We start from the raw sequence: 15,945 nt of genomic DNA on the forward strand, positions 1-15,945 counted from the left end.
TAAAAACCTCCTAAATAATGAATACTGAATAAATCCTTATAGGGAGAAACTAAATGCAATGACATTGTTACTCTGACATTTGTTATTGTATTTGATTGTGAGACCCCGATTGGCAGAAAATAGAATATTGTGCATTTAATGAAGAATTCAGTCTGCTGTGGTCTGATCTACAGTTCTGATGCAGCTTTAAGACTGTGAGCAGCCAACAGTGAAGGTGATATGAATTAGATAAAATTAAAAACAATAAGGCTGGAGCATATACATACATAATTCGGACTTCACCACTGGCAATGAAATTACTTCAAAAAAGGATAAAAGATTTACAAGCATCTAAAAAGGACAATATTGTATGCTGACAGTCAATTTTGTCATATATTTCTTTTTATGTTGTGCATCCGAAAGAGTTTTTTAGTTGCGGTTGGGAGTGTGCTCCTTTTTTTCCTTGTGAACAGAATGCAAATACACAGAATTTCTACTGCTTAAAAATGTAATCCATGAACAGTAATAAAAGGGATTGACTTCATGAACATCTTAAGGATTATAACTAAGGTAAGGTAGAGTCATCACAGTGATTTATTGATTTGTGGCTGCAGAGAGCTTAATGAGAGAGCAACATTCTCCACACAGTACCATTAACCTTGGATTGAAATGTTTTTGTTCTGTGGAAGATTATTCATGTTTTATGATCTCATTTTTAAACTTTATCTGCAAGCGTTACAGCAAGGTGAAATGTAAAATTTATATTTATTTGATGATTTGTAGTAATTCACCCACAAATGTCAATTTTGTTCCTCACAAAGATCGGCCGTGATATCAATCGATCTAAGTGGACCTCAAATGTGACACAAAACAACACCGTGACTAATGAGGTGTATGAAGCATCCGGTACTGAGGCAGCAGAAGACACATCGGCTGAAGTGATGGATTATGAGGACTTTCCGCCCCCACCAGCTGAGGATTCTGACTATCTTCCACCCCCGCCTCCAGACTTACTAGAAATGCCATCAGACAATGAAAATGTGCCAGCGTGCCATTACTCACCTGATCCTCCAGAACCGGCAAACCCCTCCAAATACCCACCGAACAAAGAGGCTTACTTCAAGCAGAGGAGTATGTATGAGCTGAAACGTCTTTACAAGCATATTCATCCTGAGGTTCGTAAGAATATAGAGAAGGAATACTACAGTGATTACAGTGAAACTGAGAGCAACCAGTTAGAGAGCCAAAAGTACACTTATGAGGATGGTGCTGGTAGTCCTGATGATATCAACGATGAAGAATACGTGGAATGGGAAGAAATTCTCCCTGGGGAGGTGCAGGCAATGCGTTGGATGTTTGAAAATAAGCCACTGGATACCATTAAAGATGAAATTCCTGACGAGGATGAGGACAACAACAAAATAACCGAACAGGAAATTATTCTTGGAAAAGATGTGAGACGTACAGCTTGGATGTTTGAGACCAAGCCGATGGATGAGCTGACTTCTCGCAATATCAACTCCACAGATTATAAAAACAAATTCAACAAATTTGATAAAGGAGATGTACGGGCTGCAGCGTGGTTGTTTGAAACCCAGACAATGGACTCTCTAAATAAAATGCATAAGGAGGAGGATTTGACAAAAGAGGTTGTGTTCACAGAAGAGGATGGGAATGCTACCATTTACATGATTGACGATAAGTACATGGAAGGCCTTGGCCACACTGAGACCATTGATGAGAGCCACCTGCTGAGTCTGAGGTCAGTGTTAGAGGAAATTCAGGGAGAAGTTAAAACTATTACGAGCACTTTTGACACTCAGTTTAAATGTATCATTATGGGACAGTCAAGCCAAATGCTGGAGGTTAAGTCTGTACGTAAAATTGAAAGTGAATTGGAGAACTCCATTGCTTCACGTTGGCTTTTCGATACCCAACCGCTGGACATGACAAACAGAGAACCAACACCTTTGAAACTTGTGTGTAGTCTTTCCATGGAGGACAGCAATAAGGGGGACTGGGGCAGGTGGTTGTTTGAGATAAAGACATTAGATTCTCTTGATGACTGGGAAAGCTCACAAATGGACAAGAGAGAGATTATTGGGGCTGATGTACGCAAGCACTGCTTGGTGTTTGAAACCCAGCCAATGGATTCTCTGAAGGATGACTCCAATGCGAGACCCCAGACTATTGAAGAAATTATCGGGGGCAATGTTAGATCTGCGAGGCACTTTTTTGAGAGCAGCCCTCAAGTGGAGAGGAAAACTGGCCCTGAGGTCGGAAAACTTCAAAAGGCAGCAGTAAATGAAGAAATGAAAGGGGATGTGAGGCACCAAAAGTGGCGCTTTGAGAGTCAACCTCTAGAGCACATAAGAGATGAGAAGAAAGAGGTTACTCGCACTGTGAATGTTGAGACTGACCTCACACAGGAGGATGGCACAAGCTGCAGGGCAGATGTTCGCAAGAACTGCTGGGTATTTGAGACACAGCCAATGGATACTTTAAAAGATTATTCAAATTCTCAGCCCATGACAAAAGAGGACATTATTGCAGGTAATGTGAGATCAGCCAGGCATTATTTTGAAACGGTTCCAACTGAGGAGTTGAAGGAGCTTGTAGAGGTGGGCAAACTGAAGAAAACAGTAGCGCTTGATGAGGAGCGGGGCGATGTTAGACATCAGAAATGGCGATTCGAAAGCCAACCCCTGGAGCAGATCAGGCAGGAAAAGAAGGAAGTCATCCGAACGATCGACCTGGAAGAAATCGATAAAGTTGATGTCTCAAACTACAAGCAAATCTTCGAGAGCACAGATTTAAACTGGAGGGATCAATCTCAAAAGATTCTCATAGAGGGAGTAACATCTGGGTCTGTGAAATCAAATAAAAACCTGTTTGAGTCAACTGCCTTCTATGCCATGCAAGACAGCTCAGGGCATTACCACGAGGTGAAAACAGTGCGCCGTGAAGAGGTTGTAAAAGGTGATGTAACAACATGCAAGTGGATGTTTGAAACACGACCAATTGATCAGTTTGATGAAAGCATAGATAAATACCAAGTAATCAAGGGCATATCCAAACAAGAAATAGAGTCTGGTGATGTTAAAACTGCAAAGTGGTTGTTTGAAACACAGCCTCTTGATGCTATTAAATACTTCAGCAATATTGAAGATGAAGAGATTGTGGGGTCAAGTAGTAATGTTGACGTCATGAAGGGTGATGTGAAAACCTGCAAGTGGCTATTTGAGACAAAACCAATGGACATCCTGTATGAAAGAGCGGAGTTAAAGGGTGAAAATGAATCTGAAGAGGTGCAAAAGGGTGATGTCAAAACCTGCACGTGGCTTTTTGAGACACAAGCACTCGATACTATCCATGATGAGACAGAGACCATTCTGAAAACATGCACTGTCAGTCAAGAGGACATTAAAGGAAAGGATGTGAGAACCGCATGTTTTCTCTTTGAGACGGAGAAACTGGAGAACCTCACTGGGGAGGAGGGGGGCTCCTTTAAGCGCGTCACTGAGATAGACATTGCGTCTGGAGATGTGTCTGGGATGAAGTACATTTTTGAAAACCAAACATCCGATATCATGACTTCTACATCTGAGGAAGTAATGCAAAGGCTCAAGAGAGTTCAGACAGAGGACATACAAAAAGGAAATGTGGTGAACTGCAAATGGCTCTTTGAAAACCAATCAATAGATACAATACACGACAGCCCGGAGGAATCTATGAGCAGCCGCACAGTGAATGATGTGCAAGGAGGAGATGTAGATAAAGGTCGTTTCATTTTTGAGACCTGCTCCTTAGATAAAATTCGGGAGACAGACGCAGAGCTGACAAGTATGCAAAAAATCGTCCGTGATGAAGATGAGAAGGGCGATGTGAGAAATTACACCATGATGTTTGAAAATCAGCCCCTGTATGCCATTCAGGACAGAGAGGGCCTTTACCATGAGGTCACCACTGTCACAAGCGAAGAAGTCACACGAGGAGATGTCGTTGGAACCCGGTGGAAGTTTGAAACCAAGCCTCTTGACGCCATCAAGGACACAGATGAGGTTTATATCATTAAATCTGTCACGCAACAGGATGTGCAAAAAGGAGACGTCACGTCTGCCAAGTGGAAATTTGAGACACAGCCTCTTGACAGCATTGCTGAAGAAAAGAAAGTTTTCATAAAAACTGTGGATGATGTTCAGGGAGGCAACGTGAGGATGAACAAAGATCGTTTTGAGTCTGACGCTCTGTCGCAGGAATCTGTAAGAACAGTCAATGTGAGTGAAATACAAAAAGGTGATGTGAGGACTGCGAAATGGAGATTCGAAACCCAGTCCATTGACAAAATACGAAGCATGAGTTCTGAAAATCTCATTGAAACTGTTAAAAAGGAGGAGGTCGCTAAGGGAGATGTAAAACAGTCAGTCTGGCTCTTTGAGAAAAATCCTCTTGACCACATTAAGGAGGTAGATGAGGACGAAGGTACAACCATCAAATCACAGGAGGAGATTTCCAAAGCGGATGTAAAGACAACAACGTGGCTCTTTGAAACAACTCCAATGGACGACTTTAACGAGACAAAAATGGAGAAGACTGAAATTATGGGCAAGAGCATCAAGGGAACTCTTGAGGAACTTTATAGTCAGAAAATGGTGAAGTCTCAGGGAATACTCATTGAAGCTGATGAAATAGGTGACGTTAGAATGGCAAAATACCAGCTTATGAATAAGCAAGCTCCGGAAATTCAACGAGAGGATGTCATCAGGGGAGATCTGCAGACTATTATGATGAACCTGCTGAACAGACAAGAAAGACTGGAGAGACAGATAGTAATAGATTCGGAAGAGAAGGGTAATATCAGTTCTACGGTGCATCAACTCTTCAACCAGGAGAGAGAGAGCAGTGTTGAAAGGGAAGAAATATTACGAGGTGACATTCAGGAAGCTATAAACAACCTTTTCGATCAGAGCGGCTCTGCAAAACATGGAATACTCATCCAGGAAGACGAGAAAGGAGACGTGCAGATGACATTATATTCTCTTCTCAATAAACAAGAAAATGCTAATGTTGAGAAAGAGGACATTGTAAAAGGGGATATAAAGAGCGCTCTTCAAAAACTGTCCAGCTCAGACAAGACAGATCAGGCAGTAAAGATAAGGGTAGATGAGGCTGAAAAGGGAAATGTCAACTTTTACTCCACATGCATCGAATCTGGGGCTCTCGAGTATCTTAAACAGCTCCATGTTGAACCTGATGAAACTCTGCCTAACAAAGCAGAAAAAGAAAAGATTGTGGGAGGTGACATCAAGGGCACTAAACTTATCCTCGGCCGCAATCAAACACAAATAGAGCGTACAGTGGAGGATGTTATACCTGGTGACGTTCACAACACAGTGAAAGTTTTCATGTCACAGCCAACGCTCTCATTGGAAGGACTCCAAAAAGAGGAGATAATCAAAGGCGATTTAAGAGCTGCTTTGAATTCATTGTCTGAATCAGCCAATCAGAAAGTTGTTATAGAGAAAGAGGAAGTGGTGAAAGGCAACATACCGAAAGCCCTGCGGTGCCTGGAGAGGGCTCAAAAGCAGTACAAGGAGGTGGAGAAGCCAGATATCATACCGGGAAATATCAAAGGGGCTCTTAGGTCTCTTGAGAAATCATCAACATCCAGAGTTGAAGCTGTTGTTGAGGATTTAGTTCCTGGAGATGTGAGGGCCACACTGAAATCTCTGGAGCTGGCAAAGCAAGCGGTGAAGGAAGTTGAAAAGGAAGAAATTGTGAGGGGCGATATTCACACGGCGATGCAGAGTCTGCATGATGCCTCCAGTGAGAGGAGGACGTGTCCACAGGGAATAGATGTTCAGGGAGACGTCAGAGGAACGATCCAGCTCTTAATGGAGCCTCCGCCTTCACCGAGGATGGAAAGGAGCCCAAGCCTTGAACGTGACGTAAAGGGGGATGTGAAGATGTCAATTAAGTCATTATACGAGACACAAGAGCAATCCCAGCTGGAGAAAGAAGAAGTGATAAAGGGCGATGTTAAAGGCACTATTAGATCGCTGATGGAAACAGCACAGCGCCAAGCTCCCAAAGTCAGACTTGGATCATACCGAAGAGTTCGAGTCAAGCAGAGCCCACCAGTTAAAAATCTAAAGGTTGATTCACAGAGGAACATACAAAAGATAAAAACTGCTAATTCAGTTGAGACATCCAAAGAAAATCACTCCATCTCTAATGATGCTGAAGTTGTTAGATCAATGTCAAGTTCTGTGGTGCAGTCTGCTCAGCATTCAACAACTGTGGTGGAGCATAAAACCATTACCCAGAGCCACGGCATCAAAACAGTTAAGACAGAGTTTCGCAATCTAAAGTCGAAGGGAAAGGGAATGATAAAAGCAGATAAAACCAAAGTAAAAACAGATGATTACTTCCTAAAACCACAAGAGCCCGATCTGCCTCTCCCACCTCCACCAATGGCAGACGCTGACCTTCCTCCTCCTCCACCTCCCTCTGTTGATTCTGACATGGATCACCTTCCTCCTCCACCACCACCACTAACCAGCGAGCAGGACTTCCTCCCTCCTCCTCCATCTCAACAAGAACTGGAGAGCATGCCAGCACAGGCAATTCATACTTCACCAGGAAAAGCAAAAAAAATGACAGTCAAAAAAGTGAAAGCACCAGTTTTATATCCAGTCCCAAAGCTGGAGCCTAAAGTGGAATTTAGTAAAATGCAACAGATTGTCACATCAGAGAAAGTAGAAGAAATGAGCCAAAATCAATCTATAACAACAACACATGCATCAAAACCTGCATCATATGAAATCCCTCCACCGTCTGAGTCACCAAAACCACTGAAGAAAGTTTACATACCTGTGAAATTCACCCCTCCTCCCTCCCCTCCACCTGCCATGAGGGGGAAAATGAGTAAATTTAACACTCCATTAATACAAGCAGAAGGAAAGTACCGGAAGATGAAGGAGGAAAATACACCTCCAACCACTCCGACTCCCACTTTCATACATGACTCAGTTACCGCTGCTCTTGAAATGCTTTCCACCACCGATACAGAGCATTCAAATAAAAACACATCAGAACTCACAAAGGAGAGAGCTGAAAAGATGGCATTGAGTGTTCGTTCAGACTCATCTAAGCATGTTGCAGTCTCAAGTGCCACCCAAAGCAATGCCATCGCTAGCCATAACAAAATCCACACAGATTCAACAGTTATATCTTCTGCCAAACAGCAAATTGTCTGTAATGAGACTTCTAAGGTTGTCTCTGTTCAAAAGACTTCATCTGTCTCAGCTGTTACACAACAGATGCATATGACTACACAGAAAACTGTTTCCTCCAAGCAGTCTGCTCAGTCTGTCATCTCTGACAAAGTCCAGACCTCAATTACTGATGTTGCAAATACTGAAAACACGATTGTTGATAAAAAGAAAGACTCTAAACATCAGAAAACAAAGGGCCCCAACAAGTCTGAAGATAAAAATGAAGACGAGATGCATCCTGATAAAATTCATACAGAGGAGAAATCAAACAAATCACAGTCTGAGAAAATAGACAAAAATGTAAAGGAGTCCAAATCACCACAGCGTGATAACAAGAAGAAAAGTGATCATTCTCCCACCAAGGGCCAAGAGAAAGTTTCTGACCAGCAAACTGAGAAGACAGCTGCTAATACAAATGGAAAAGCAGGAAAACAAAAGGTGAAAAAGAACAACAAGCAAGAAAAGCAAGTAGAGACAAGAACGTCAAGTGAAAGTGAGAAACAGAGCATTTCACAAGAAGGTTTTAAGATGGAAGTGAAAGAAGCTGCTGGGGTGAAAGTGATCAGTGAACCGAAAGAAGTAAAGACAGAGTTAAAGCAGGGGATTAAGAAAGTTACTTCCTCTGCTGCTGCTGCCTCTGCGCCTGCTGTTACTGTTAGCATAACTGAGAGCCAACCAGAAACTCAGACTCCAGCAAAGAAGAAAAAGAAGTCCAAAAAGTCCAAAGGGAATGGACAGGCAGGTCAAGGTAAAGAGATTTCCACAGAATCGAAGAAAGATGAAACCAAGACAGCAACAGATGAAAAATCCCGCCAAACTCAGGAAACAGTTGCAGTTTCTCAAATTCATCAAACTTTAAAAGAAAATCAGATTCAAGTCAACAAAGAAGTCATTACCACAGAAAGCAAAGATGATCAGAATTCCCAGCAACAAAAAGCTGTTCAAAAGCAAGTGAAGGGATCTCAAAAGAAGAAAGAAGTGACAGTTATTCCGCAGAGCACAGAGGAACCACCAGAAAAAAGTCAGGATGTCCCAATTACAGTGACAGGCGAGTCAGAACAAAATGAACGGGTAAAGTCCACAGCAGGAGGAACAGAGGAAGCTCAGAGGCGAGAGGTCCAAGTGTTAATCTCTCACATCACAGAGATACAAAGTGTTGATTCTAAATCTGTGAAGACTCTGCTCAATACAATCCCAGATTGGCTCATGAGTCCGGAAAAAAAAAGTGAACTGGAGGGATCTGAAAGTGATGCACAGAAAGGTGAAGAAATTCTTTCACATGTGAGGAAACTTGCAGAAGCAAAACTAATGCATCTAGAAGATAACGAGACGATGGAGAAGCATGAGTGTGAGCCAGTTTCTGAGAAAGCAGTCTCTGGTGGGGCAACGCCAAGAATATCCAAGATAAGTATTGGTTCTGCCAAAATTGAGAACCAAACAAAGAAGAAGACCTCCCATGAAAGACGGAAAGAAGAAGCGAGTCAGTGCAAGTCTGTAGACCTTCGCGCTCCCTCGCCATTACTGAGGATGCGTTCTCCCTCACCGACATTCATAACTATCGAATCCACACGAAGAACCGACTCACCCCAGAGAGTCACTCCGTCACCTACCCTGTTGCACAGGCCACCCACACCTCCCACACCGCCTCCACGCAGGTGTGACACCCCGACATCTCGGCTCACTAGAATCACACCTTCTCCCACTTTTGACAGAGCGGAAAATTTGGCTCGTCTTAAAGACACAACAGCCAAACTGTCACGCGGCGTCACACCACCGCCGCTACTTCCCCAACAAATCTCAGAGAGGAAATCGGAGATTGTGGAATCACCTTTGTCGTTCCATCGGCAAATCAAAATCGAGTCCCAACTGGTGGAGGCTTCAGAGACATTGACAGAAAAGCTCAAAAAGAGTTTATCTGGGGAGTCTCAGCAGGCCAATGTAAATTCTGCACATGTAGAAGAGGATCAAGCTAATATTTCAGAGGGTTTAAATGCAAATGAAATACAGTCCCACATGCCATTGTGTCAGAATGACCCAGATCTTATCGATGCTGCGGATATTCCAGAGCCATCATCTGTATCTGTCAAAGAAAAGAGAGAATTTTTTGAAGAAGCTCAAAAGGCTGAAATTAACAAAACCTATGTGCGAAAGGAGCCCATTGCTATCCCTGAACGCCTGGGCCCAGACATGGAGGAGTATGAGACCGAAAATAAGAACAAAGAGAAGGAAGAGCTTCCCAGGGCGGACCTGTATGGTCTTGTAAACAAATTTGAATCACCAGAAGAGAAAGTATATATCAAAAAGGAGCTAATCCCACTCTCGCAGTGGCTTAACAATGATGCTGAAAGCACAGATTGTGACAAAGAGAAAGAAGACATCCTGGAACAGGAAATGCCAACTTTTGACATCCAGGCTATTAAAAATGTTTTTGAACTGGATGAGCAAAGTTCCTCATTCAGAGAGGAGAAAAGGGATGAGGAGGAGACTGTGTCAAGCCTGAGTGAAACAGCGGCAGACACTTCAAAGTGGGAAAGTCCTCAAGAGACAAAGAGAGGCTCAGGGCAGAGCACCCCCCTCCCTCTGCAGAAAAATGAGGTAGAAACTGTGCCAGCAGAACCATCAGGCTTCTCTGAAACCAAATCAATCACAAAACATTTCTCAAATGTTGACGAGTTCGGTAACAAGGTCACTGGAACAAGGACAGCTGTCATCGAGCACTCTGAGAGTGTGTCAACCCAACGGGCTCCTTTCTCCTACGCTGATGCAGTTAAAAGAAAAGCTGCAGCAGCAGTGAAGCAAACGGAAACTTACGATGAGGATGCTACTGACAAGTTGCTGAGTAATTTCCACAAAACATGGACAGAGAGTGAATCTGTTTTCAAGAGTCTTGGCTACACTATCTCTGAAGAGACTACATCACAAGTTCTGTCACATCAGACAACGATTGTCTCCGGTAAAGACCGACAACAGCATGAAACAACAGAAACTAACGGCATGGACTGTGATGCATGGATGGGATTTCTATGAATATCTGTTTGTAGTGTGTTACAAAAGCAGCATTAGTGAATTGTGTGTATTGTGGAGGCTTCTCTGTAAATCATAAAGTGTCGGTAACAAGACTAAGAGTCTACAGCCGTGTTACCAGCTCTGTGAAGTTTTTTGGGGCTTAATCAGCATGCTAACATGCTCACAATGTCAGTGATTACATACTAATGTTTAGCAGGTAACTTTTCATTTACTAACTTACTTACTTACTTACTTACTTAGGGCATTTACTAGCACAAACCATAAAGTAAAGCTGAGGCTGATGGGAATGTCATGGCAATTGTGCTGGAGGAAAAGTTAATGCCTCACTTGAGAGATTACAGTTCATCCTCTGGGGACCATGAAAATCTGTACAAAATTACATGTAAATATGCAGACTTGTACTTCAGATATTTCAGTCTAGACCCAAATGATTGATCCCCCCCGAACTGACTGTCATTGCCATCCATAGAGCCACACTGCTTGGATAGCTGATAAAAAAGCTGGGCGTAGTTTCAGTAGTAGGCTACTTGTTTCGAGGTTCATTCTAGATACTTGGAACCGCAGTTTAATAAAGAAATTTTATCTCAGGATTCAAACCCAATTGCAAGACTAAATGTCGTCATTGCATGCCTCTGCGCCATGGATATGTTACATTTGTATGATGTTATGAATTGGATATGTTGAAATTTTACATTTCTTTATTTTCCCCCACTTTTTGCAGACAACAATTAATTTTACATATTACAGAAATGCATTGCTGTACAATGTTTTGGCTAAAAACACCTACTTTTGATGGCACATTTCCAGCTAGAAACACAGCAATTTCAAGTAAAAAAAAAAAAAACAAACAGCTGGTCACAAAAAACACACTTAAATACTAAAATTAAAATGCAGAGATGTGTCCCTTAAAAACAACCTGTTTTGTTATTTGTTGGTTTTGAACAGTAGCTTGCACAGAGTTCATCTCACCAAGGTGTCTCACCATCCACCGTCCCCTGGACTTCCCAGTGACAAACTCAGCTCATATACTACGTCACTTAAGTTCACTTTTATGATACATATGAAACGTATAAATGTAAAATATCCATGAATGACAGAAACAAGCAATACCAACATTTTCTCCTGCTGACGGGTTTGCTAGATTACAAGTTACTGTCTTCTCCTAGAGATTCAAACACATCACATGGTCTTCGTCAGTAAATGAAATTGTTTAAGGATGATCTTTATAGTTATCTATCAGATGGCAACAACCAACCTTGAACAGAGACAAGGGGTGTGCACTGAACCAGATGTTAGTCTGTATATACAGTGCTCACAAACAGTGCCATAGCATTGATATATATATACATATATATACATGCCTGTAAGTAGAATACAGCCCTGAGGAACAATACACTCAACCATTCACTCTTGTGACCATTGTAAAGGTTTTATCTGAAGAAATGAATGAACCGTATTCGATGCGTTTTATAATACAAAGGTAATCTATTTCACTGCTTTGTACTAACAAGATAAACCATTATTTAAAAAAAGAAAGAAAAGCTTTAGTATTTGCTTTGTGAGGCTGCCAAAATGAAATGCTCTTCACATGGGATGAACGAGAAAAAAATCAGATGATTTGCATTTTATCTCTTTCAAACAGGTTCGAGTTCCGAAGTCGGAGCTCTGCACAGTATGTCGGAGGAGGGCTTATCCGATGGATGCTCTGATAGTGGACAAAAAAAAGTACCATAAATCCTGTTTCTACTGTGAGCACTGCAGGAATAAATTGAGGTAAATGTGGCGTTCATTCAAATAAACGGGCACCATGGGAACAATGAAACATTGCAATATTAATTAGTAAATGCCTGAGTGTTTTAATTACTGTTTAATGTTTCAAGAAATAGATGTCATCGTTTTGTTGTGAATGTTCTTTCCTCTTAGCCTAGGAAATTACGTCTCTCTCCATGGACACTTCTACTGTCTACACCATTACAAACAACTCCTCAAGTCCAAAGGGAGCCATGATAATGGACTTGGGCAGAAACCTCCCGCAGGAAGTGGTGGACCTATCCCCTCAGATGAGAAACTTGAATGGAGATATTCCATGAGCAGCCTAAGTTCAGTAGACAAAACACAGATTGGTGAAAATGAAAAGACAAAAATGTGCGATGAGAGCAAACCACACTGCAACAAAATATCTGTAGTTTGGCCCCCGCAGGCTGATCCTCCGAAGAAAGCCTTTAAAATAGAGGAAGACATTCAGCTTACTAAACCACAGTGGCCCCCTCCTGACAACTCCCCTAAGTCACCCAAACAACAACACAGAAAGGCTGTTCCCAGAAGTGTCCTTTGAAATAAAATCACCCAACTACACAGTTTAGTCAAATAAACTCCAAAAAGCACAAGGGAATAAATGGTACAATGTTATGTTAACATGCTACGAAGGAACTGGCCTGTTGGTAAAATTATGGATGTGTTTGGTTGAAGGTCATGCAGTCAAGTGATTTAAAAAGGAACATGAAAAGAGAAGTTGCGAAGGGAAACTGTATATACTTGTAAATGGAGCATGAATAAAAAAGCAGGTTGTAACTGGAACAGTAAGTACTAGAAAGAGATAGAGATAGAAAGAAAAGTGTTGAATTTAGACGTGACGCGGTGTGCCTTGAAAGAACGGTGTAATTTTCCATTCTTTGTATTTTATGTGAAGTTTTTCTGTCAGTCAGAAGTAACACTAATGTAACATTTAGTATTTGACAAAAATCATCTTTAACTGCAATAACTGTCATTTGCCTTATAGTTAGATGAGTTAAACTGGCTAAAAAAACATCATGAAACATTTATGATCTGAATCAAAAAACTGTTGAAAACTGTTCTCACTATTGGTTTCAAACTACATTTCTGAGGTTCAGTCACCTTTAAATCTAAAATATACTATTCCCACTGGTCTTAAAGGTAGCACAGTAAAAAAAAAATCCATGAGAGACGTTTTTTTCCAATATAATTTGTCCCAGGTTCTTTTTCACCTATTTTGTTTTATTCTAAAATTAATTGGTTTATTGATAATTCACTCCATTCTTTTGCTATTGTATGCAGCTTGACTGTGATAGTTTCAGTCCATTGACTCTGTTGTATCTTTCTGTCAGGTCTTTTATTTTTCAACATATCAACATTTTTACATTTTTTTAGCACCTGGTGTGCCACTAATAAAAGCATCTTGGAATTATTTTATTTATAATATTGAAAGTATATAATATAAACAAGTGAATAATCATGGTGATAATCATGTTTGTTTTGGACATTTATATCCTATTTTGAACAACAAATATTTTGCAATGAAGAATTTTATTTTTTAGATTAGATGGTTATACCTTGCTTTGTACAAGAAAATTCCTGATTCTGTCATGCTTTCAGGCTGGTTCACTTTCTTTATTGCTAATCTAAGGGCAATAAAATATTGAATTTCATTGTTTCATGTGTCTCTTTGAAAGTCTGTTACTATATCATTAAACACAAAGAGGAAGTGAGGAAGACACGTTTTTAAAAGGCGTTACAATCATTACTAACCCTATTAGCCATTAGCCCTTTTTACAGTGAGATTGTGCCACAGAGCAACTCCTAAGTCTTTTCCTAATGCCGCCTTTGCATTTTTACAGAAAGCCAAACTGCAGTGGCATTGTACCGCTCCAGTGTGTGACTTTAGATAGCATGCAGGCATCACTGAATCAAAAGAGATGTGACGGGCATGTCATATAACACAACAGCATCGGCCTCTGGCGTAACATATAACATATGTGTTGGCAGCGCTTTTTAATTAAGCAATAACAAGGGCATAAGATGGTAAATACAGTAATTTACTGTCCCTGTTATACGGTGGCTAATTTCATCCTCTGCCCTGAGAGTAAGGAGCTCCCTAAAATGGTTGTTTTCCAGTTTGCAGATAATTTAGCTGTTCGCTGTTAACTGCAAACAGCAACATTTAAATATCCCTCAGTTGTATGCATAACATGTCATCAAACCACACACCCGTGCTGCCAACCGAACGGTGAGGTGGCATAATGTGGCAGTGTAAAATGGTATATAAGAATACATACTTCACATTTTACCCAAAAGAGAACTCTCTAATCTAATACAAGTTATATAATTATAATTTCTACAGTGCGTGTACAAAACAAAATATAGACTTGGTCCAAAAACTCAATTTCACACCTGGAAATCAGTTCTTCACGCAGCTACGGACTTTCCCTTGCAAAGTCAGGAAGAAAGTGGTCATACACTACAATAAATGTATTACATGACTCTTAGGTCATCCCATCTTGATAAAAGTGGTGCTGTTAAAACCATCCCTTTGTTACCATCATACCCAGCCTCCCCTTGTGTCGCAGCTTATCAGGAGTGTGTCTGGTTGAAGCAGCCTACAAGTAGACAGGAGCAGGTCAGCAGATCCTTTTCACACCTTCACTATAATCTCCTTTAGAAGCTGTCCCCACCCTGGAGGGGATTTTGTGGCTCAAACCACAGGTGTGCTTACAGCAGACCAGGAAACCATTTCCATGTATGGAAAAACTGAAAACTGAGCATTAAAAAAAGCAGCTTGAACACATGCAGTGTGGTACAGCAGCAGAGGATACAGCACATGCTCTAATTGAATTTTATAGTCACTTCTAAAATAGGCTTATGACCAAATGTGGTCACTCATCCTCTTACTGCTTCTCAGTGTGGACAAGCTTAGCACAGTTTGCTGACTTGGACCACCTATAAGAGCCGGGTAATATATTTATAATATATTATCATAGATGATCATCGAAGATTTTGGATATTGTATTATTGTGTTGTGTTTTTCTGGTTCTAAAGGCTACATTACAGTAAAGTGATGTTATTTTCTGAACTTCAGTTTCTATTATTGGCCTTTAGTCACGCAGTCATTATATCCACATTACTAATGATTATTTATCAACAATATAATATTTTGTGAAATCAACAATAGTCTACTCAGTATTGTCTCAATATCAATATTGATGTATTTGGTCAAAAATATTGTGATATTTGATTTCGTCCATATTGCCCTGTCTTACCACATAGTGTTCGTGTTTTAACGTGTAAAGAAGTACACTAAAAGTGAACTGAAGAAAAGTAGGAAGGGACGTAATGAACAGATTATTGTGCGGTCGAGGCAATGATGTACATCTTGTTTGACATTTTATATTGGATGTACTGTTTGTAAATTTGCAAATTTGTTTTGCTCTAATAGTCTGTATTGTACTGTATTGTCTTTTAATATTTTCCTGCCCAGGAAGCATAGATGGAAATGAGCTTTATGACTAACTCTGGCTGTTAAACATAGTTTGCCTCATGACAAAGTACATAATTTTGAATTGATAAAATGAAATAGTGCACCTACAGGAATCTAACATTTAGCATTTAAATACCTGCAGATTTATATGTCTCATCTTTTAAGTTGTACCCAGGGGTGTTGTACTGAGGGGAAATGTAGGACTGATTACCCTGAGCCCCAATGGAAAGGGTGCCCTCACAAAATGTGGCTTTGTTGGCTTAGTTTGTATTTTCTAAGAAATTAGTGCAACAACTACATTAAAGTTTGCAGAATAAATCAGTATTCTATAAAGTACGAACTTTGTAGATTAAAAAAAAAAAGTGGAAGCTCTTTGAGGCCCCTCTCACA

The 15,945-nt window shown here is 40.7% G+C and overlaps 1 protein-coding gene across 2 annotated transcripts in view; it reads left to right on the forward strand.

Moving 5' to 3' along the window:
* xirp2b (xin actin binding repeat containing 2b) overlaps window positions 1–12,344 on the forward strand; it is a 40,569-nt gene extending 28,225 nt beyond the window's left edge. For both annotated transcript variants that reach the window (XM_088083225.1, XM_042495135.2), the window contains 3 exons: window positions 801–10,209; window positions 11,926–12,056; window positions 12,207–12,344. In XM_088083225.1, coding sequence (XP_087939351.1) covers window positions 801–10,209; window positions 11,926–12,017 — 9,501 coding nt within the window. In that variant the 3' untranslated portion in view covers window positions 12,018–12,056; window positions 12,207–12,344. The remainder of the gene's footprint in view (window positions 1–800; window positions 10,210–11,925; window positions 12,057–12,206) is intronic.
* The last annotated feature ends 3,601 nt before the right edge of the window (window positions 12,345–15,945 follow it).

The sequence above is a fragment of the Plectropomus leopardus genome, chromosome 10 (genome assembly GCF_026936395.1).
Source record: "Plectropomus leopardus strain MGB_pleo_1.0 chromosome 10, ASM2693639v1, whole genome shotgun sequence".
Taxonomy (NCBI): domain Eukaryota; kingdom Metazoa; phylum Chordata; class Actinopteri; order Perciformes; family Serranidae; genus Plectropomus; species Plectropomus leopardus.